General features: G+C 48.6%; 1 protein-coding gene and 1 pseudogene across 1 annotated transcript in view; one reads left to right on the plus strand and one right to left on the minus strand.

The window, feature by feature from the left end:
* Positions 1-1,792: 1,792 nt before the first annotated feature.
* LOC120598343 (uncharacterized) lies at positions 1,793-1,910 on the minus strand (annotated as a pseudogene).
* Positions 1,911-7,057: 5,147 nt separating this feature from the next.
* Positions 7,058-22,535, plus strand: part of SHB (SH2 domain containing adaptor protein B) — a 128,264-nt gene continuing 112,786 nt past the window's right edge. The window contains exon 1 of the mRNA XM_039856322.1: positions 7,058-8,365. Coding sequence (XP_039712256.1) covers positions 7,652-8,365 — 714 coding nt within the window. The 5' untranslated portion in view covers positions 7,058-7,651. The remainder of the gene's footprint in view (positions 8,366-22,535) is intronic.

Below are 22,535 nucleotides of genomic sequence, written 5' to 3' on the forward strand. Positions count from 1 at the left end.
AGAAAAAAAAAAAAATAACAAAGTATATCAGGAAAAAATTATGCATGAAAAGCAACTTTTAAAAATCGTCTTTAAGTATTACAGCCAAAATGAAAGTATGGAAATTGCATCAGAAGAACATTTTTTTGTGTGGTTTAACATTGAATAAATAAATCATTTCCCAACTGTAGGACTTAAAGTAACATTTCACCTTTTCAGAAACTCTTAAGTTTATTTTGGAGATGAGGAGAATCAGATTAAAGTCTTTAGATTTATAATTTTATACCCTAGCACACACATAAAGTCATTCACATTGGAACCCAGGTAAGTGTAATTTTGGAGGTGTCAATATTTGCTGCCTTTATGCCTTCTTTTTTGATTGTTCCCTGCAATGTGCAAAGCCCTCGTGACGGAGCTGGGCCGGTCTAACATCTAACTTTGCACAGGAGAAGTGCTCAGTGGCAGGAAGGGAGGAAGGGGGGCAGCAAGAAAAAGAGTCTGCAATGATTCTACAAGGGTGACAAGTGCCCTTTTGCGTGGGGAACGTCTCTGGTTTCTCAGTAATGTGGTTCATTAAGGCTTGAGGTGATAACTCATATTTAAGAGCTATGATTTGTTGGATCTCTTCTGGATTCAATTCCACACACACGGTAACTCAGGGCCTAGCATTTGGCAGGCACCGAGCAAATCCTGGGGCTGGACTGAAATGAATAATGCACAGCCCCTACTGCCTGCCCTCCAGATGTCTCTCAAGGACAGGAGAGTCACACATCCTGGGCACCTGGCATCCGTGAAACTAATCAACCTGTGATTGTGGGACTCCCGTAGAAGAAAACCTGCTGGTGCTAGTGGGCTTGTATTTAAGTCCTCCTGGGCTGCAGAAAATATGCTGCTCTATTCTTAATCACCACTTGTTTCTTAACACAAAACAAAGCATAGCAAAATAAGCACAGCTTCCCTTTCCTGCCTCTGATACCTGCCTCTTCTAGTCTGTCTCAGCTCTAGCCTGCCTCCTCCAGAGGCAGTATCTGACTCTACCTAACCAGCTCTGGCGAGATCTGGGATTCTCATAGCCTCAGCCTCTCTGGGACTTGGGATGACCTACAGCTGCCCTGACCCTGTCTGGTCCCTTTCTGCCACACTTTCCACTCCACCATACGTATGAGCTCCAAGCCCTTTCTACCGGGCCTTCAGGCCTCCTGACCAGAGAGAACTTTATGCCCTCAGATCCCTCTGGTCTACTTCTGTTTCTTCCTGGCCTGACTTCTCCTGCCAATAAACTCTAGGTGCCAATGGTGACTTTCAAGAGTGCCATCAGACTGATGTATGGCACTGAAAAAGCCATCGCACTCAGTTTGCAACCTCCATAATTGATGCTGCAATTGCCAGAGGACAGGCAACTTGACCATTAAGATGCATCACTGCAAAGCAATTCAACCAATTGTCTTTCCTAGTACCCAGTTGCAGATCAGGCCCCAAAAGACAGAGCCTCAGGCCCCAAAAGACAGAGCCCTATTGTCATCAAAGGGACTTTCAAACTGGCTCTAGAACTTTAGCTACAGCAGAATCATCTGGAGGGCTTTCTGAGCCACAACCCCCCAGTCAGAAAGACAATTTGTATTTCTAACAGGCTGATGCTCTGGCCCAGAGACCTCACTTTGAAAATCTTGAATATCTCTGCTCTGGTCCAGTGGTTTTCTTTTTCTTTCTTTTTTTTAGGTGAGGCAACCCTTGGTTGACCTCACAAATTGCAAGGACCTTGTCAGCTTACAATCCTTTATTTATATTTATTTACTTATGTATTTATTTTTTATGCCTACAGCACCTGGTCTTCCTAGATGGTCTCCCATCCAAGTACTAACCAGGCCCAACCCTGCTTAGCTTCCGAGATCAGCCGGGATCTGGCTTGTTCAGGGTAGCATGCCATAGACAGATCCAGTGGTTTTCAAACTTGGCTGCATGTTGAACTCACCTGGGGAGGTGTTTGTTTGTTTTAATACAATGCCTGAATCCACTCTCGGAAATTCTGATTTCATTGATCTGGAATACAGACTGGTCATTGGACTTTGTATAAGCTCTGTAGGTGATTCTAATGTTCAGCAGGGATTGAGAACATCTGCTCTTGCTCATTTCATCAGCAGAGGGCTAGGCTAGGGACGGGGACCCCTCTTTATCTCCCACAGAGACCTTCGAGTGAGATCCCTAGATAAAATAGAGAGGCAATTAAATTTGAATTTCAATAAACAACAAATAACATTTTACTGTAAATATGTCTCAGATATCTCATGGATGTCCTGGCAACCCTGGCCTTAGACATTTCCATAACCCAGAATGAGAAATGATCTGCCAGGTCCCATTTTATAAATAGTAACACCGAGGCCCCAAAGGTCACATAGAAAGTTAGAAGAGAGCCAGGATAGGAACTCAGGAGCCTTGACCTCAGTCCAGAACTTTTTTCCTTCTGTCACACTTAACTGTGCTAATGACACTTGTACCCTCCTCTTGTTAGGGGGCTATTATTGTCAGTTACCTGGAGGTGACTTCAAAGGGGTCAGTACAATTTATGTGTCCTCTGGTCCCTCCCCAGTCCTCACCTCCACTCACCTTTCTACTGCTGCAGGTATCACAGAGGCTGTCCTGAGGTATGGCTATTCTCAGGGCCATATCCTAAGGCCACCTCAAGGAGGAAGTGGACTGGAAGTGGTACCAGCCAGAGACAGCTGTGAGCGAGAGCCCATAATTGGGTAACACAAGAACAAGTGGGATTTGGCACAGGCAAACTATAGGCAAAGCATGTTGGGAGAGGCCCACTTAATTCACAGAGACACTAGGAATTAGTTGTAAATTCTCTGGGAAGAGATCAAGGCAGCAGCATAAACAGCTCAATTAAACTGTCGGCTCAATGCTCAATGAGCAGTAATGGTCAAAACAAAGCCTTTAATCTAGATACAGAGGATTATCTTTTGACCAGTAATGAGATTCCTAAGATTAGTTGTACTTGAGGAGGAGAGAACAACAGCTGGCTCAGCAATACCACGGACAGGCTTGCATGTCAGCATGACTGAGACTTGTGTGGTACCTGGAAGCTATGACCTTCCTGGAGCCCCCTCCCGATGCTGCGAAGATGGGGATGAATCTCATTCTGCTTTCCCAGACTTAAGAGACTACAGTCTGGGAATAGAACCCCAGAATACAGCAAATCTGACATGCCTACCTCTAGACCAAAACTAATAGCCACTAGCACCAGTTCCGAGGCAGACAGAAATGTCAGGCTTTAGCCCTCTGCCATCCTACCCCATGATCAACCACTCACATTCACTCATTCATTCAACAAATATTTATTGCGTGCCTACCAGGTGTCAGCCACTGCTCTGGACTCTGGAGATATGCCGTGAACAAAGAGGAAAGATCCCTTTCTCATTGTGGGGCAACACAAAGAATAAACAAGAAAAATAAGTAATATATGCTGTGTGTATAATGGAGTTGAGTGATACTCGGGAAACAGAAGCAGGGAAGATGGATAGGAAGTGTTGAGTGGGGTCAACAATTCTAGATATGTTGCCCAAGGAGGGGCCTCACTGAGTAGTGACATTTAAATAAGACCTGAGAGGAGTGAAGGGTGAGCCATGGAGACAGGTGGAGGAAAGCATTCCGTGATGTAGTACAAAGGCCCCAAGGTGAGTGTTCAAGAAACAGGAAGAGGCAGCCTGGCTGGAGCAGGAGTGAGGACAGAAGAAGATGAGGGCAGGAATTTAAGGGAACTAGATCATGTAAGTAAGGCCTTATGGACCACTGTAAGGATTTTCTCATGTACTATTAGAGAAATAGGGACCTATTGGGGTATTTGAGCAGAGGGCCTAAACAGATCATTTATTTTTTTGATCACTGGCTGCTGTGTTGAGACAGAAGCAGGAGAATGGGTAAGAGAGTACTGTAATGATTGTTAGATGGGGTGGAAGCAGTGGAGGTATGAGAATTAGTAAGATTCTTCATATTCCTTGCTGATGGGTAGGATAGAGTAGGAATAAAAGAAGGTGTAAATGATGACCGAGAGTTTTGTTTTAGATCTTCACCGAGCACTAATAACTCCCAATCTATGCTTCTGGCCCAGACTCCTGCCCTGGGCCTGGCACACAGCAGGGGACTGACTGTGAACATATGAAGGATCAAAACAAAAGAAGTAGATGAGTCTGTTGGGTTGGTGGCATCATTTTTCCAGGCCTCCTCTACCAATGATATAGTCTACCTTGAGATACTGGAAGGAGGTATAGAAAAAAGAGCTGCCATGTCCCCACTTTGGTCTAGAGTGAGCAGTTGAGAGAGGGCAGAAACAGAAACAGAGCCACACCTAATCTTTGCAACAAGAAAATTGGGGAGGGGATGAGGGGAGGGCAGGAGGGGCACACAAAAGTAAAAAATGCCAAGAACGATGGGCATAGTGTTGAGTTTTGATGTCAAGAGACTGGGTACCAATCCCAGCTGTGCCTCTTGACTCAATCTCTTCCCTTCACTGGTGCCAGTTTTCCCTCTGGGAAATGGGGAGGCTGCTTCTCTAACTCTTACAGTGTTCTGATCCTTTTCCTGCAAGTCCCTGTCTCCTCAAATCATTTGACACGCTGTTTCTCCAACATCGACCTTAGGAAACTTTTCTATTTCCTTTCAGAATGATAATTTCTGACTCTGAGTCTTGTAAGATATGTTTCTACTAGTTCCCAAAGGAAAATACCCGTGTGTTTTCTGCCTGCTTGAAGTAAATACCACCTTAAGCCAGTTACCCCATCTGTAAACTGGGAATGACACGATTGCTGGAATTGAATAGGGTTAATTATATACAGACCATGTAGGGGTTGAGCAGATATACAAGTGCTCTGGAAGTTCTTGGCATAATAGTATAGCATTACAATAATTTTGGCTTGCAAATTATAGCCCAGCAGAGGTATCACATGGAAAAGTGGGTCTGACCCCATGGCCTGCTGAAAATGGAAAAAATAAGTTGTGAAATATAACTTCTCTTCCTAAACCTTTGAAAAAGGCAGAGATAATTCTTCCATGTGCAACCCACATGTAGGGAACAAATTTTCAGATCCTGGAGAGGATTTTCTTGTCCTAGGTCACCTGGCCTGCTGCCAGGATCTGGCTGATCCTTCTTCCTGAGCCTAGAAGCAGAGATGGGAAGGGAGGTAAGGTAGCCTGACAGGATTGGTGGTTGGTTGAAAGGTGGGGCTTACAATGAGGATGTCCTTGCTTTTCAGTTTTTCTATTTGGGCCTCCTTTACTTGCAGACCAATTAAGTGCTTACAGAGCAAATGAATGACTTAAAGGGTAATTTGAGATATTTAAGTCTAGGGATACCCAAAATAAACATCTTAGCCCAGGTCGACTTCTGGGTCCTCCCACTGTCCCCTAGCCACATCACACACACACACACACACACACACACACACACGTTTTTTTTCCCTGTGAAATGTTAAATAAACATATTTCAGGCAATGAAGGAGCTGCGAATTCGGTGATGGTGTCTGTGAGTGTGGGGTTATATAGTGGGTCTGGAAAATTTAACTGGCTCATAGAGGATGACAGTCCTGTCTGATCAAAGAGAGAAAGAGCAAATAACTTGATCCTTAAGGGACAACTTGCAGTCAATTCCATGACATCGCTGTGTGGTTGGGTGGACAGAGCACAGGCTTTAGAGTAAGACCCAGTTTGGAGTCATGATTCTGCCACTTGGCAACTGTGGCCTCAGGCAGAGGAAGAGGCAACAGCTGTCTCACCCTGGCCAAAAGAGCCTCTGGACTTGCTGCCTGCCTTAACAGGTCTCACTTTTCCTACAGGATATAGGAAAAATAGACTCCCCCAAAGCCCATCTATAATATACAGGTAGCAAATGGAAATTATTAAAATTTGGGGCTATCGTCCTAGTAAATCGGCATTCTTAGAGAATTTCTCAGGCCTCAATTCTTACACTTTAAGGTAAGTCACGTTCTTGGGCTTGCCCGGCCACATGCAGAGGAGCGACAGCTCTGTGGCAGTTAAGTCATCTCCAGGCAGCTCTTCTGACTCTACCGGGAGCATGTCACTGCTAGGAAAAGCATGTTGTACCCTTCCTTCGGCCTCAATTTCCTCTTTTTGGTTAATAATCAAAAGACGATCTTAAGTTGAAAAATAGAGACTAGTGTAAATGACATCATTTTGGGCCCACCAGACCGGAGAACTGGCACCCAGGCGCAGGTTGGTGAATTTCTCTGGGCCTCAGTTTCTCCATCTGCAAAATGAGGGCTCTGGATTAAACCGAGTCTCGCCAGCTCCTACAATCTTTGGCATTAAGCTTTTCCACAGCTTGCTCTTCAGGTTGGCCATGAACGAGGTTAAACCCACGACTTCCTCAGAGGTGAAAAGGTAGGTAAACATTCCAACCTCCCCTTAACCTGGCTCTCGGATTGGTGCAGGTCAGGGGCCCTGCCACCAATCCTGGCTGCATCCGTCATCTGGATGGCTAATACACTCATTCGCAGAAAGATTCCTCCGAAGATCTGGCAAACCGGGGCTGAACCGGAGTCCCCGTCCCTTTAAGAAGGAGACAGGCATCATGTCCCTAAGGGGTCTCTGCACCGCTTTTCCTCCGCTCGGGTCACGTTGTAAACTAGAAACATACCCTGTAAATCCACCTCAGCACCCCACCCAACAGTGGGGATATCTGGGGTGCACAGCGCGCGGGTCCCTAGGGATGCGGATGGGTTTGGTTTCTGCGCGCTGCAGGCTCAGGCTGGCAACCTCTCGCCTTAGGCGGCGACGGGCTGCGAGAGGCGGGGCTGGCTGCGCCGCGGGACACCGGCGCCCTCAGGCACTACTCGCGGGCTGGCGCCGAGGCGGCCGCGGGAGGTGGCGCGTGCTGATGGGGAGAGGTGCGCCTGCGGAAGATCGGGGCGCAAGGAGGGCGGGGCTTGAGGAGAGGTCTAGCGGCACCGCTCGTGGGGGTGGGCGGGGCGGGGCCTTCTGGGGCGGGCTGGGGGCGGGGCGCGGGCGCGGGCCCGAGGAGGGCGGGGCCGTGGCGCGGGGCGGGCTCTGGCGGCCACAGAGTCACACACGCGGCGGTTCGGGAGGCGGCGGCATCTGTAGAGGCAGGCGCCGCCGGGACGGGCACGGGCGCGCGGGCTCGGGCGGGCGCCGGCTGCCTCCCTCTGTCGCTTGCTCGCTCGCTGCCTCGCCAGGATCGCCCCAGCGCTCTCGGAAAGGAAGACGGGGGCCGGAGGACGCCGACAAGTTCTCTCAGCAGCCGCAGATCCCCGCCAAGGCGGAGGTTGCGGCTCCGACGGGGCAGCAGCGCGCTGCGCTGCGGAGCGCACGGCCAGAGCGTCCGAGGCGGGGTCGCCCGGGCCTTTTGCTCTCGGCCAGGCCGTGGGCCGGGATCCCATGAGACGCGCCCGTGAGGGGCGCGAGATCCGAAGCCCAGGCGGCGCGCGGCGGAGGCGGAGGGCGGTGCTGCAGCTGCCGGAGCCGGGGAGCGGCCGGCAGGAGGCGGCGGAGAGAACTTGAACTTGGCGTCGGGAGCAGGCGCCCCGGACGCCCCCCGCCGGGGCCGGGGCGCCGAGGGACCTGGGCGGCAGCGCTGCCCCCCGAATGGCTGCGGCGGCGGACCTGGCTCCCGCGCCGCGGCCGTAGGCGGCCTCTCGCCATGGCCAAGTGGCTGAACAAGTACTTCAGCTTGGGCAACAGCAAGACCAAGAGCCCCCCGCAACCGCCGCGGCCGGACTACCGTGAGCAGCGGCGCCGGGGAGAGCGGCCCTCGCAGCCCCCCCAGGCCGTACCGCAGGCCCCCGCGGCCGCCTCGGCGTCTTGCGGTCCGGCCGCCGCCTCCTGCTTCTCAGCTTCGTCGGGGTCCCTGCCCGACGACAGTGGCAGCACGAGCGACCTCATCCGCGCCTACCGCGCACAGAAGGAGCGCGACTTCGAGGACCCCTACAACGGGCCGGGCTCGTCGCTGCGCAAACTGCGTGCCATGTGCCGCCTAGACTACTGCGGCGGTGGCGGAGAGCCCGGCGGAGGCCAGCGCGCCTTCTCCGCCTCGTCCGCGTCGGGCGCTGCGGGCTGCTGCTGCGCCTCCTCCGGCGCGGGTGCAGCCGCGTCTTCGTCCTCGTCCTCGGGCTCCCCGCACCTCTACCGCAGCAGCAGCGAGCGGCGCCCCGCCACGCCGGCGGAGGTGCGCTACATCTCCCCCAAACACCGCCTGATCAAGGTGGAGAGCGCCGCGGGCGGTGCAGGAGAGCTCCCGGGGGGCGCCTGCTCCGGCGGCCGCACCTGGAGCCCCACGGCCTGCGGAAGCAAGAAACTGCTCAACAAGTGTACTGGCTCGGCCGCGGAGGAGACCGGGGTCGGCAAGAAGGACAAGGTAAGGCGGCGCTCCGTAGCCTCACCCGAGGTTACAGAGCTACTTCGCACAGGGAAACAGGCATCGCCTCCATTCCAAGTCCCTATATCAACTTTTTGCTAAGACCTTGGAGTCAGGGCTCCCACGCTCCTTCCGGATTCTACCTCCCTCACATGCTCTTTCCCCCGGATCGTCGACCTCCTGGCACAGTGTCTTAATCTGCTGCACCGCAAACGTCCCCTCTCTGAGCCCACATCCAGGTGCCCGCTTCGGAAGTAGCCTGATGAGAGCGCCCCAGCCTTGCCCAAGACACCTAGCCAGCCCTTCCGGCCCCCGAGGAGTAAAGTCAGAGTCAGCTGTCACGGACCTGAAAGCGTTTACTCTTGTCTACCCCTCTTCTCCCACTCCCCCCACTCGATAGATGGGAAACTGAGGTCAAGAGCTGGGGAGGGACTCGCCCCATATTACACAGCATTCTGGGTGGCAAATCTAGATCGGCTGTACCTAAATGTGCATATGTAAATCCTTCTAAACGCCTTTCGTTGCCCCACCCCTCCGCACCAGGTTTCCAAATCCGGGCGGCCTTTTGTACTGGAGCTGCCCCTGGAACGTTCACGCGTGCTTTTCCGGTTGAAATGCGCTGCCACTGAGAGCGCTCCACATCTACCAGTCAATTCCCCCTGCGACGCGCGGGCGGGGGTCCGCCAATCGGCCAGTCTGAAAGGAGACTCACCTCTCCAATCCTCACCTTTCTTCCTGACCTCACCCCCACCCCCATACTGTCTCAGGGATGAGGGGGACGACTTGTCAACCCCTCTCCCTACATATCAGGCCATCTGATTCCCTTTGAAGCCGGCCAGTTAATTACAGCCAGGCTGGGCCCTCTCCTCCCCCTTCACACTCCTGTGACACCCTCCCTTTCTCCATAAAATAATACTTATCCTGTCTACTTCTGATGGAAGGCAGTGTTTTGATTATATCTGAGGCCCAGTGCACTGCAATGGCTGTCAGGCTGCTGCTGTCTCTTGTTCTTCCCCCTTCCCTCCCAAAGGTAAACTTTTGCGTGGGCAGGGGAAGACTGATGGAGTTTGAGTTCTTTTTAGGACTGTATGTCCAAACAGGTGGGAGACGAGCTCCTACCTGCCAGCTGGTGCTGGGAAAGGAATCTTTTTTTTTTTTTTTCTGGCAGGAGGAGTAAGGGGATGCCCCTCCTTTAATTTTTCTGCCCAAGTCGCCCAAGTATCCCCTCCTTGCTGAGTCTCTAAAAGCAGCAGGAACAGTCCATGGCAGATCCCACCTTCCCTTTGGGCCAATTTGGGGCACACCTTGAAAGCATGGACTTCTAGGCTTTTCCTAAGCACCCAGGGTGCCACACCTGGGTGCTGCCTTGGGGAGGGGGAGATTTCTCTGGAAGCGCCCGCCCCAATCATGGGCTTATGATTGATCTGTGAAGGGAACACCAAAGAGACTCCCTGCACCTTACTGCATGGCCCAGGCTTGGCTAGGTGCTGGCCTGGGAGAACCTGAAGTTCCTGGGTATAGAGGTGTAAGGAAAGCCCTGCCTAGCTATCCGGAGAGAGTCACAGCCAACAGTTACTCCATGATCAGCTCCCAGGTGGGCAAATCTTTCTCTCCCATCACCTGTGGTTCTATCTGCTCACTAAAGTCGTTTATGGCTTTCGAAACTTTAGTAAACATTTCTTCTAATTATAATTAAGACTACTCCAGATACTGAGGAATAATGTTTTATAGCTGGAATGCCAAGTGTGTTTAAGACTTGGCTTTGTTCTGCCATTGAGTATTTCTTATTGGTCTTCTCTGTGCCCTTCCCTGCTGGGTGCTGGACCGGCCCCTTGTCAAATGCTGTGGCCCAGGACGCAGATGCATGATGGAGCCTTGTGTTATAGGAGGGCAGAGGGAGAGGCGAGTCGGGGAAGGCCATTGCCAGGGAGGGCCGTTGTCCAGGAGGGGTGCTGATTGTGGATGGCTGCAGAAGAGAGCCTGGTACTTTAGGGGGCTGTAGGTGAATTCCCTGTGGCTGAAGTTGAGAGGTGAGATTTGGGAAGGGCCCCAGAGGAGCAGCAGGTTTTGGGTCAGGGAGGACCTTGTAAGCTAAGCACAGTGAGGGCCAAATAAAGAGATTTAGCTGCTAAGTGATATGAACAGATATGATTTTTTGGAAAAGGCCTCTGGGCTGTATTTCACTTAACTAGGTTGTGACTTTGAGCCCTTTGATATTTTGAGAAGTTGTTTCCATTCCAGAGACTGAGGGATTGCCACTACCACATGTTCTTTCTAAGGGGGAGGAGGGGAGGCAGTTAGGGAGGGTCACACTAGGCCTCAGTCCTCAAACCAACATTTGGAGGGCTGGTTAAAACACAGATTGCAGGGACCCACCCCCAACAGTGCCAGGGTCACCAAGCCTGGTGTGGGGCCTGAGAATGTGCTTTTTTGGCACGTTCTCAGGTGATCTTTTGCTGCTGATCCTAGGACCATACTTTGAGAACCACTAATGCAACAGTGGCCTCTCCATAACCCTCCCTCTGGATCTTCTGTTCGGAGCTGTTTTTGGGATGCAGAGACTCCGGAGACCCTCAGTGTGGGGTTGCCTCCTAATCCGGGGCCAGCACCTGCCCCCGCTCCCCGCTTCCTGATCAGGCAGTCCGTCAGGAGGCAGCCTGGTTTTCACATTATTTCCAGCCAGACAGCTTTTGGAAGGCCAGGCATGCTGTAGATCCAGCTCCCAACACCGAAGCCTTCTTTCTGCCCCTCCCCCGTGGATCCAGGAACACCCACTTCTAGCATCCCACTTAATCTCAGGCCCAGCTTCCTTTTATCAGTTGTTAGGGGATAGGACAAGAACCCCACAGGGCCATTGAATTCCCCACTGTCTGCCAGGCCCTGTGTTTATTTTTAACATTGGCCCTGAGTTGAGAGTGTGGCATAGAGTAGAAACTGTTGGTCCACAGATCCTTTCAATGCCTCCAGCACCCCCCCACACCATGGTTTATCTTTGGGAACCTCCCTCTTGCCTCCTTCAGTAACTGTCATATGCTTTGACATCTTCCTGTTCTCCCAGGTGAGTCCTGGGGCATATACACACCTGGTCACATTTCCCCTGCCACTGCTCACATCCAGTCTTGGGCATTTTCCCATTTTGAATCATGTGTAAGAGGGACTGTGTTTTCATTGTGGCCAGCTTTTACTCAGTACTTATTTTGTGCTCAGTGATTTCCTTAGTACCAGGGTGAGCCAGGAGAGGAGGGAAGAAAAGCTGCAGAAGACTTGTCGGTAATCTCTGGCCTAAGCCGCTGGAGGAGACCGACATACATTGCCTGTTCATCATTTGTCTCCTAGTGTTTTTTGTCTTGAGGAATTTAATGAGGTCTTCACCTAGGTGGTGGCTTTGAGCTGGATCTAGAGATGGAAATGGAATTTCGATGCAAAAAAAGGGACTGTAGGAGCACTTATGTGTCAGTGCTGTGTGTGTACACGTGAATATGTGTGTCCATATGTATGCGTGTGGGTATATGTGTGTATATGAAATTTCAACATGGAGTGTGTTCTTGAAAACCAGAGCTTTCTTGTAGTGGGTCTCACTTGGGGAATGAGAGATGACAGCGTGAGATAGGTAGGGGCCTGTGTTTGGACCATCCCCCCCCCACCACCACCCCAGGGAGTCCTTGAAGACTGTTGAGCCAGGAGAAGAATGGACTCAGAGCCAGGGATGAGGAGCATCCCAGGCTATAAACAGCTGCCACATTTTGGGGAGATGGGATCAGAGTTAGGGGACAACTGCTTTAATGATTTAATCCTCACGATCACCCTAGAAGTGTAGTACAAGGCAGAGACTGTGAGAGCCTGAGCTGGGAAGAGAATGAAATTTTCAGAGTAGAAATAGTATCCCTCAGGCCGTCTTTATAAAAAAAATAATGTTGTCAAAAGAGGCCAATGGCTTGGTAGTTCTCCTCTGGTGCAGCCAAACAAGTCTCATCCAGTTATGGTTTCTGCTGAAGTCTTGTTTCTTTTATCGTTAAGTAAATGTTTCCACCACAGCTGAGAAAGTCAAGATGCATCATGACATCAGTTTCCCAAGTTTTAAATACATGCTAATGTGTACCAACACTTTATATTTTGTCAGCATCCACAGACTTGGATTAAATAACATGTTTTCTAAGGAATAAATAATATGTCTAACTCTTTTTTTCTTTGAAAAAACATTTAGCGAACAATTTCTGAGCAGCCTGCTAGGCAGGGGGAATTCAGAAAGAATAAGTGATGGCCAGCTTTCCAAGAAGGAAGCTTCTTAGTTTGCAGTTGAATACCAGCTTCTCAAGGTCCAATCTGAGAGACAGATAACAGCTAATGAGACAATATTGCGACCTGATGGATGCCAGAATGTAAGTGTATGCAAAGAGCTGGGAGGGCCTCACCTCCTTCTGGAAAGTCACAGAGGAGGAGGTGTCATTTGAGCTGACTCTGGAAGGATGAGTGGGAATTCTCCAGGCGGGAAATGGGAAGGAGATCTCTCCATGAAGAAGGGCTAGAACAGCTGTGCCATGGTCTGGAGGCTGGGGAGAGAATTGTTGGAGGCTCAGCAGGGCAGGTGTGGTAGGGGATGGTAGAGGGGGGTTGGAACCACAAAGTGAAGAGAATGTCTCATGTGCCTTGCTGGGGAGTTGTGACTTGTCTTTTTGTCCTTTAAACATAAAATCATTGATATGTAGCTTGATTGATCCTCAGGTCAAACGTGTATTGTCAGTCATTTGCATTTGGTTAACATTCTCCAGTTAAGTAATTGATTTAAAAAGGTAAGGGCCACATTTGGTACCTATGGTTTGGCTTGTGACACTGTCTCCTTTGAAGTCCCATTTCTTGAAAACAGAGTAAGAGAAATGCTGCATATCAACTCCATTTTTTCCCGTTGATTTCCCAGGAGAGAAATATATTCTCCAGGCTTCATTCTAACCACTTAATTGATGATTTAATCCTCACGATCACCCTGGAAGAGGTTTAAGTACTGTGTCAGTTAGCTATTGCTGCATAACAAATCACCCCAAACTCAGTGGATTTAAACCAAGGGTTAGCAAACTTTTCATAAAGGGCTAGATAGTAAATATTTTTAGGCTTGCAGGCCAGTCAGTCGCCATCACAACTATTCAGCTCTGCCGTTGTAGCTTGAAAGCAGCCATCGACAATATATAAGTTAAAGGGCATAGCTGTGTTCCAATAAAACTTTATTTATAAAAATAGGCAGCCGGCCGGTGGTCTGTAGTTTCCAACCCCTGCTTTAAACCATAATAAGCTTTTATTATTGTCCATGAGCCCACATGTCAACGAGTAGTGTTTCTGGTCTCAGCTGGGCTCGCTCAGGCATCTGTGGAGTGGGTGTGCAGCCCTGCAGATCCTAGCTGGACTCTTACATACATGTTTGAGGGTCGACTGGTTTAGGACGGCCTTGGCTGTGACAGTTCAGCTCTGTTCCATGTGGTCTCTCATCCTCCAGCAGGCTAGTCTTATTCATATGATGGTGGCTGGGTTCCAAAGAAGAACAGAAGCCTATAAAGTTTCTTGAGGTTGGAAACTGGCACACTGTCCTGTCTGCATTCTGTTGACCAAAGCAAGTCAGAGGAGGAGCCGCAAAGTCCCACGGGAAAGGGCAGGGATACAGGCAAGCCATCAATCAGGGCCTTCAATGCCATTTATCTACCACAAGTAGTATCACCCCCATTTTATGGATAAGAAACTTAAGCTTAGAGGGTAATGACTTGCCTAATGTCACACAGCTACCAAGTGATGGAACCAGGATCACACCTGTGCAGTCTGAATTCAAAGCCTCTATGCTTTTTATCAATTCGTTCCACTATTTTCCACAATTTAAATGGAGATAATAAGTCTGATATTTACTGAAATGTGTGGTATGTGTCCCCTCTTCCCCTTTACTTAATGCTCCTCTTGTACAACCCCTCTGCCATAATTCCCATCCTATTCCGTCTGGGCTTTGGTGGTCCCCAGAAGAGTCCCAAGATCTGGCTTTTTTCTCTCCCTCCCCTATCTGCCTCTGAGTTCTGTAAATGAAATGTTAATGCAGTACTTGAGTTATTTTATAGGAAATTCTGTGCACAGAGTTGGTGGTTCTCAAGGGACAGCCACAAAAAACATGTAACTGTCATGTCTTCTTATTCTAACACCAAGCATTCCCTCTCTCCAAAGATTGACGAATCTGTGTGTGCTGTTTTAAGACAAAAACTAGTGGTACCTTGGCCCTTATCAACAAGGAACCTATGTTTCCTTAAAGGAGATCAGAGGACCATTTTCTAATCTGACACTCTCAGAACATGACTGATTTCCCCCGACTTGACCCCCCAGGCTTGACCCCATCCTCTCCCTGCCCCCAAAGCATTGCTGACCCATAAAATAGGCATTAAATAGCAAATCTGAAACAGGTGTGGCTTCCTCTGGTCATTTAACAAAGCTGAACTTGTCTGTGGTCAAGTGCTCCCCTGGGCAGTTTCGCTTGGAGCTGACTTTCATATCTTGTGCTGGGAGAGCCAAAAGGTAGTGGCCTGTGGGGAAGAGGAGGTAGGTCAGGCTTGGCCATGGAAAATAAATGGGAATGTGTGGCTTTGAAGCAGAGAGCTGGGATGCTGGCTGGCTGATGGCAGTACCCGCCGGCTTTCTGAGGTTGGGTGGAGGCAGTGGTGGGTTTCCTGCAGGATGGAGACAGAGGCTGCCGTGGTCTCTGCCACCTCGGCCTCATAACTTCCGTTTGATCTGTGTTGACTGAGGAATTGCCATATGCAGGGCACTATCAGGAGCTGTGTGACTATAAGGATGAGCTAGGGGTTAGGTAGTGCCTGTCCATAAGGAGGTTATCTTCTGGTGAGGATACAAGAACCAAGATTGGAACAGATCTGTATGGCAGAATTTAAATTTATCAATAAGCAAAGTGGTGTGAGTGAGCTAAGAGCCACCCTTGCACAGAGGCTGTTCTAGGCGGAGCCTTGATTCCATGGAACCAAAAGGGAAGCAGGGTGAGGAGGAGATTTATTTCATTGGAGGGAATCAGGGAAGGCTCCTTGGAGGAGGCATTTGAGTAAAGAAAGAGTATCACTCGAATTGAGGGAGCTTTCCACAGTAGTAATATTAGCCAGTACTTCCGTGGTACTCACATACTGTGAGACAGGCATTGTTCTATGTGCTTTATATGCCTTAACTCTTACACCTTACCAGACTTAGGTGCTACTGTCTGTCATTCACATTTTACATATGAGAAAACTGAGGCATAGACAGGTTAAGTAACTTGCCTAAGGTCACACCACCAGTAAGTGGCAGAGATGAGATCTGAAGATCCAGTCTTTGTCCTTAACCACTGTGCCGCTGCACCTCAGTTTACACAATCTCATGCTTGATTTGTGGCCAGATCTACTCTTTATATGAATCCCCCTGTTAGCATTGTAGGAGTGACTGATTCCTACATTTATGTAAGTATTCCATAGCTTAAACGGCATTTCCCACCCATAATTAGTTTGATTCTCAGAGTCACTCTGTGAGAAAGGTGCTGTAATCCCCATTTTATAGACGGAGAAACCGAGGCTCGGGGAAGGAGTGGAGCCTTCCCTGCCTCACAGCGGGTATCAGCTGAGCCAGTGGCCAGGCTCTTGACCTTGTGTTTTGAGCCCAGTGCCCTTTGTGTCAGGGTGATGTGGAGATGGCTTGGCCAAAACTCTAGTCCACAGGAAGGGTGACAGCCTGATTGATTCCCGGTTCTTTCCATGTTTTGATTCTGAAAAGCTTTACCAAGACCATTAAGGAGGATCGACAGAGGACCTTGCTCTCACAATGGAATTTTTTTTCTCTTCCTGTTTGGTATTTTCCAGTAATATTTCTATTAATGTTTCACTTTCAGAGGCACTAGCTTCCTGAGAGTTTGTGCTTTCTCAACTGCTGAGCCAGGAAGAATTGAATTTTCCTTTAAATCATTCAGTTCCTTTCCATTTTCTCCATGAGGTGCTCCCTGGATTTCCCATCATGCCACAGAGGAAGGATCTCGGAGCTGAGGCCAAGGGATGGAGAGAGAATTAGTCATGGCCTGAGGGATGACTCAGGCCCTGTGTTTTCCAGGCACTACCTAAGACTAAGGGTCAGAAAGGGGCTTCCCGAGGCCCATGAGGGGAGAAGTGACTTGACAGGTGGGCAGGGTGGGGGAAGGTGGATATTGCTGGCCCACTTCTGGGCCTTCACCTAAAGGCTGGACCCCGAGTCCTCAGCCGGGCCATGAGAGTGCAATACCAAGTTTTTTTCTCCTCATTCATTCATTCAACAGACATTGTCGAGAGCTTGCTATGTGCTGAGGATACAGCAGTGAACAAAACAGATAAAAATTCCTGCTCCCTGAGTTTGCTCTCTCTGGAGAGGAGTCGAGCAAATATAACATGTCGGATAGAGAGTGTGGAGAAAAGTAAAGCAGGATTAAGAGGCTAGGTGGGCCAGAGTTTGGGGTGGGTTGCTGTATTATTAGATGGGTGTTTTGCTGAAGGATGTTGTGGTGTGATTCACAGCCTCTCCCAGAGAAGAGCATTCCAGGCAGAGGGAACAGTCAGGGCAAAAGCCTGAGGCAAGAGCATGCCTTCAGGGTGCTTCAGGGAGATCTGCGATCTGCAGCATGACTGAGCCAAGCTGGTGGGGAGGAGGTACGGGCAGGCTGAGTGTGTCAAGCCCTGGAGGCATAAAAGAGTCTCTCACTTTAAACCCAGGGTGAGATGGGAAGTCAGTGGAGGGTTCTGAGGTGATCTGACTTGGGTTTTGAGAAGATCACTCTGGCTGCCTAGTGGAGAATGGATTGGAGGGGACAAGCAGAGAGACTGGCCTGGGGGACCTGCAGTCACAAACTTGGAGGTGGATAATGAGATGAGATTGGATTCAGGATGTGAAGGTAGAGCTGCAGGACTTCCTGACAGATGAAATGTGAGGTGTGAGAGCAGGAAGAGAGTCAAGGATGACTCCAAGGTTTTGGCCTTCGCAGTGGAGTCAATGAGTGGCCATTAGCTGAGATGGAGAGGACTCCAAAGGAGCAGTTTAGCGGCTGATTCAAAGAACCGGTTCTGAATTCAGAAAGGCTCGCCCAGGCTGGGGAGTCCCGGAGTCTTGAGGTGTGCGCCGGTGGTCTCGTAGTTCAGTTAGAGAAAACAACCAGAAGGGAAGAACAGTATGGGAGGAAGACGTGGAGAATGTAAGCACCCAGACGCTGGACCCACCGGTCCATAATCAACAATGATCAGCCGGGAGCCCGGCCTTAACTCAAAGTGATGAGGGCAGGTGATTGATGAAGGAAGCCTCCTGATTCTGAAATTACCCCTCCAGGCTCAAAAGATGTGCCACTTTCTGAGCTTGCATGTTGCCAGCATGATCTTGACCTGGGGCTTTTCATTAGGTGAAGACATGAGTGCCACAAGTTAAGTCTCTAGGACAGGGCTAGCTGCCTTGCTCTGTTAAGCAGGAAGGTTCCACATTGTTAATTTCTGTAGACTGTTGGGAAAGTTCTCCTTATATGGGGCTCCCATCAAGATGGGCACACGGGATGGAGGCAACACAGAAGGAGAGTGGAACTTTCTGGTTCTCCAGTCCTGATAAATTTAAAATGAAAACATGAAGAAAGTTTTTCACAGTGAACTTCACTGTTTTGAGGTAGTTATGCACCTTGCAGAAAGCCAGATTGCACCCATTATATCCCCTCCTCAAAGGAATTCAAAGCCGCCGACACGACGAAGTCCGGTGCGGCATTTCTGAATGCAGATTCCTACCCTGCCTCTCCATGTGGGCAGTGGCGGCTGAGGCCTCGTGAAAACTGCAAGCTGAATGCATTTCAGTTTCTCTGTGTTTAACTTTTCCTTTTGGAAAATCAAGACAGGGTTGCAGAAAATGCAGATAAGCAAACTATGGCAGAATCAACCCTGAATTTGAGTGAACAAAGAAACTACCCTACTGCTTCCTTCACTGTCCACTCCTAGCCTTTTTCTAGTTTCTGTGTGTGTGTGTGTGTGTGTGTGTGTGTGTGTTTCCCCACAAAAATTAACTAATATTGTGCCTATTTTCTTTTTGCTTAAAGACATGGAAAGATATCTACATTATCTTAAGCATTCAACAACAGTAATTTAATGTCTGTGTATCATTCTTTTTCGCATATTTAGGTTCCTCTAATTTCCACTAATTGAACAGTGCTGTAATGAACATCTTTGTAACTTAATTCTTTGCATAAGTCTGTGATGACTTCCCTTGGATTGATTCCCAGAGAGAGAATTGTTGGGTACTGAAGGTAAAAATTTTGATAGACTTTCAAATCATACTTTAGAAAGACTTCACAAGTTTATTCCTGCGTTACTCTAGAGCAGTTTAGTTTAATTTGCAAAATCTTGAGTTACTAGTGACTACGTATATTGACCATTTGTGTTTCTTTTCTAAAATTCTGTACTTTTATCTTTCCACCCTTCCTACTGCAGGAATCTTCTTACAAATCTTGTTCATTTGTAAGAGCTCTTTGTGGATTTAGGATGGCTGCCCTTTGCCTGCCATTTGGGTTGCAGAATATTTTTTACAAGTTTGCAATTTGCCTTTAGATTTTGTGTCAGGTGACTGCTGTTGCTCACAGTGAATTGTTTTCTGCTGTCAAATCAGTCTCAATGTTTTTTATGATTTTTTGAATGTGCTGCTTAAAAAAGTCATCCTTACTCCAATATTTTCCTTCCTTCTAATACTTTGATGGTTTCTTTCTTTTTTTTTTTAACATTGAAATGTTAGTGTCTGGAGTTTGATTTTTTCAGGGTATGAGGTAGGGTTTTAATTTTATTTTTCTGGATGACCAGTCTGTCTGGACACTCTCCCCTCCTTGCTTGTTCAATGTATGATCTGTCTGTATTTCTTCAGGTGCCTTTTTAGACTTAAATATTTTGACTCCGTCTTGTCCTGACTGCGTTTAGGTCTTATCAGATATTATGATAATGATGACTTCTCCTTGTCATTATAAAATGAAACCTTTCGTCTGCAGATACCCATGTGCTTATTACACGTTTAACATGTAATACCTGAGGGAAGTAACAAGGTATTAGCGCTTCATCTTTGGATGCCAGACCCGAGGCTGTGGGCGGGATGAGGCCAGGAAAGCCTCTGCTCACTTCTGGTGGGGTTGGCTTCCCCATCCCAGACCAGGGGCCAGCTGTCTAGATATATATGGGGCTACCACTAAACTGGTCTGCCCTCACTGTGTGGCCCTATCTGGGTATGTCAGTTTCAGCTTTCATACAGTGACTTTTGTGGGGAAAAGGGATACAACATTCATTCATCTGTGCAGCAAACATTTTTTAGAAACCTATCATGTTCCCGCACTAGTTAAATCTTGCAGACTATCGGGCTATCAAGGTGAGTGAGCCCCCACACTCAAACTCAGCACCTAGGTGGGGATATCGGAAAGGCCCAGGAATGTAGTACAGTGGACTTTAGGTGAAGAGTTAAGTTTCTAGGCATTTCATTGTTACAATGAAACCATGTTGAACAAAAGGAGGTTATTCTAGGACCTGTAGTATCTCTAACACAAGACAGAAAGAGTTCGACTCCAGGTTAGAGAGAGGCAGGTAAATGACTGAGTAGAGAAGAGAAGAGAAGGAGCCTGAGGTGGATACGGGCATCAGTGAAGCAGACTGGTGGGTTGGAGAGTTCAGACTTAAAGGACGGGTAAGACTTGAAAGTGTGGCATATGGGGACTACATTAATTTGGTCACTTAAATTCTCTTCACACCCACCAAAGTCCAAGTGATATGAATTCACGGAATTCTTCCCCTGCCCCCAACCTCTTCTGCCCCCTTCAACCCAGGTGTCCTGTGTCTTCAATCAATGAGAGACCCTTTCTGAACCCTTGTTCTGTGTTCTTTTTCTGGCTCAGGCCAGTATCAGGATAATTCATCCTGCAGTGTCTGCTGCGAGGTTTCTAACACTGATGAATTGGTGTTAATGGAACAGATTAAGCCTAGGAGTATTCATATGGAATAAATCAAGAAAAAAAAAATGCAGATTTTTGAACACTGATGGACATTTCTATGGTTCTAAGAGACTGAGCGTGTCTACCTAATTCAGTATGCTGTATGACACACCATGTCATTGAATCCTAGACCAGCCCTGGTAGTACATTAGAATCACCTGGAGAGCATTTTTCAAAATTTTCAGTTACCTGGGCTGTACCCCAGACTAGTCACATCATGGTTTATGGGGGTAAAACCTGGACATCAGCATTTTTAGGAGGTCCCCAGATGATTCTGATACATAGCCAAGGTTGAAAGCTGCTGTCTGGGGCCTTAGTTAGGGCTTCAGGGGAGCCTGGGAATCTCCCAGTCCAACTCTCCTGCATCAGTGTTTGAAAACTTCCAGTCTTGATTTGTCACCACCTCCCAGGCTTCATAACCCTTGATTTGTCACCACATCCCAGGCTTCATAACCCTTCATAACCCTTCTTTGTATAGCTGGGCTTGCAAGTTTTTTCTGCTGTTCGCTCCAATTCAGCATAGGTTTGTTGAGTGCCTGGTGTTTACAGGAGCTCTGCTGGCTGACGTATTTCTCTGTAGCTTCTACTATTTTAGCTGGACTCTTTTAGGTCAAGTAGAACCAGTCTAACCTTACTTGTTGCACATAACGACCCTCAGATATGTGATCACATCTTCAAAGGCAGAGAGAAGCTGCAGGCTGTAACATTTCCTGATGGAGCCAGATTCCCAGCCAGGACACCAACTGCTAAGGTCAAGGACCCTCTAATATCACCAGAGTGGAGGGCGTTGACGGACCCCCAGTCCAGGAGCTTCCTGGACAGGAGGTGGTAGGCCTGAACAGGTTCTGAGTGGGTTGGCTAAGGTTGGCACTGAGGAGTTAACTGTACCAATATGAGACTAGGTGAAGAGCAAGGTCGGATTCCCAGGTGGCTTTTGGGGGTCTCAGGGCCAAGAGAGTAGGGGAGTAGTCAGGAGTAGATTCCAAGGGAGCAGGTGGGATCTTTATCCCTGAGCAGGTAGCAAGTAGAACAGAATTTACCCAGCTGAGAGTGGCATGATGTTGGGGGCGAGGAATTCACTCTCCTGGTTCTTTGCCTTTTGTGGGGGACAGTCAGCAAGGCCATGTGCCACAGGTGCCCAGAGCTGTTGATTCAACATAACCAGACCTTACTGGTATCCATTGTAGTGATGTCAAATGAGCACTAGATTGGGAGTCAGAAGTCTGGACTCAGACCTGGCCCTGGTGCTTGGAATAGGTAGTAACTTGGGGCAAGTGATTAACTTCTGGGCCTGGAATGCCCCGTCTGTCCTAAAGTGGGTGAAATAATAATAGGTAGCATTCCCTGACCGCTTACTCTGTGCCTGAATCTACATGACACTTTTCTTGTATGATCCTATGGCAGGTCTTTGAGGTGGTCCTGTTAGAATCCCGCTTTAACAGATGATGAAACATTCAGAGGTGAGGTTCAGGGGCAGTACAGAGGGTCATTGTGAGGATGCCATAAAACAATATGTTTAAATGGGTGAGCACAAAGCCTGGCATCTAGGAAGAGCTTTATGAAATTTTTAATATTCTTTTGGCCACAGTCTGTCTTGGGCCTCAGCCTAGCCTAGATCTCTGGGCTTTCTATAGCCACAATCAAGCCAGTGGGGCTGTCCTTTCTGGCCCAGTGAGGTCATCCTCAAAAAGTGACTGTCCTTATCTTAATAGTCAGTTTGTAATTCACCCATGATTCCCTGCAGCTGGAGAGTGGACGTAAAAACTCTACCTGGAACACTGTTCTGTTCTAAGGGCTTTATGAATATTAATTCACAGAACCCCACAACACTCTATAGGAAGTATGCTCTATGAAGAAACCCATTTTACAGATGAGGAAACAGGCAAACAGGGTTTTTTTGTTTTGTTTTGTATTTGGTCCCTTGTGAGTGACATGGCTGATAATGGGCAGAGCTGTAGATAGAGGGGGTTGGGCCCAGGCAGTCGGTCTGACCTCTGTCTGCCATTAACCCCTATGCTACACAGCTATAGGGAACAGTGACAGAGGTTAGTTCTGTATCACCTGGTGGTCCCCAAACCGTGAGGCCAAAGCCATTTGAAAACTACAGTTCTCTACTGTTGAGAAAGCATCTGGTTTGAGCCAGGTACTCTATATGTATTC

The sequence above is a fragment of the Pteropus medius genome, unplaced genomic scaffold (assembly GCF_902729225.1).
Source record: "Pteropus medius unplaced genomic scaffold, Ma_sr-lr_union100, whole genome shotgun sequence".
NCBI lineage: Eukaryota > Metazoa > Chordata > Mammalia > Chiroptera > Pteropodidae > Pteropus > Pteropus medius.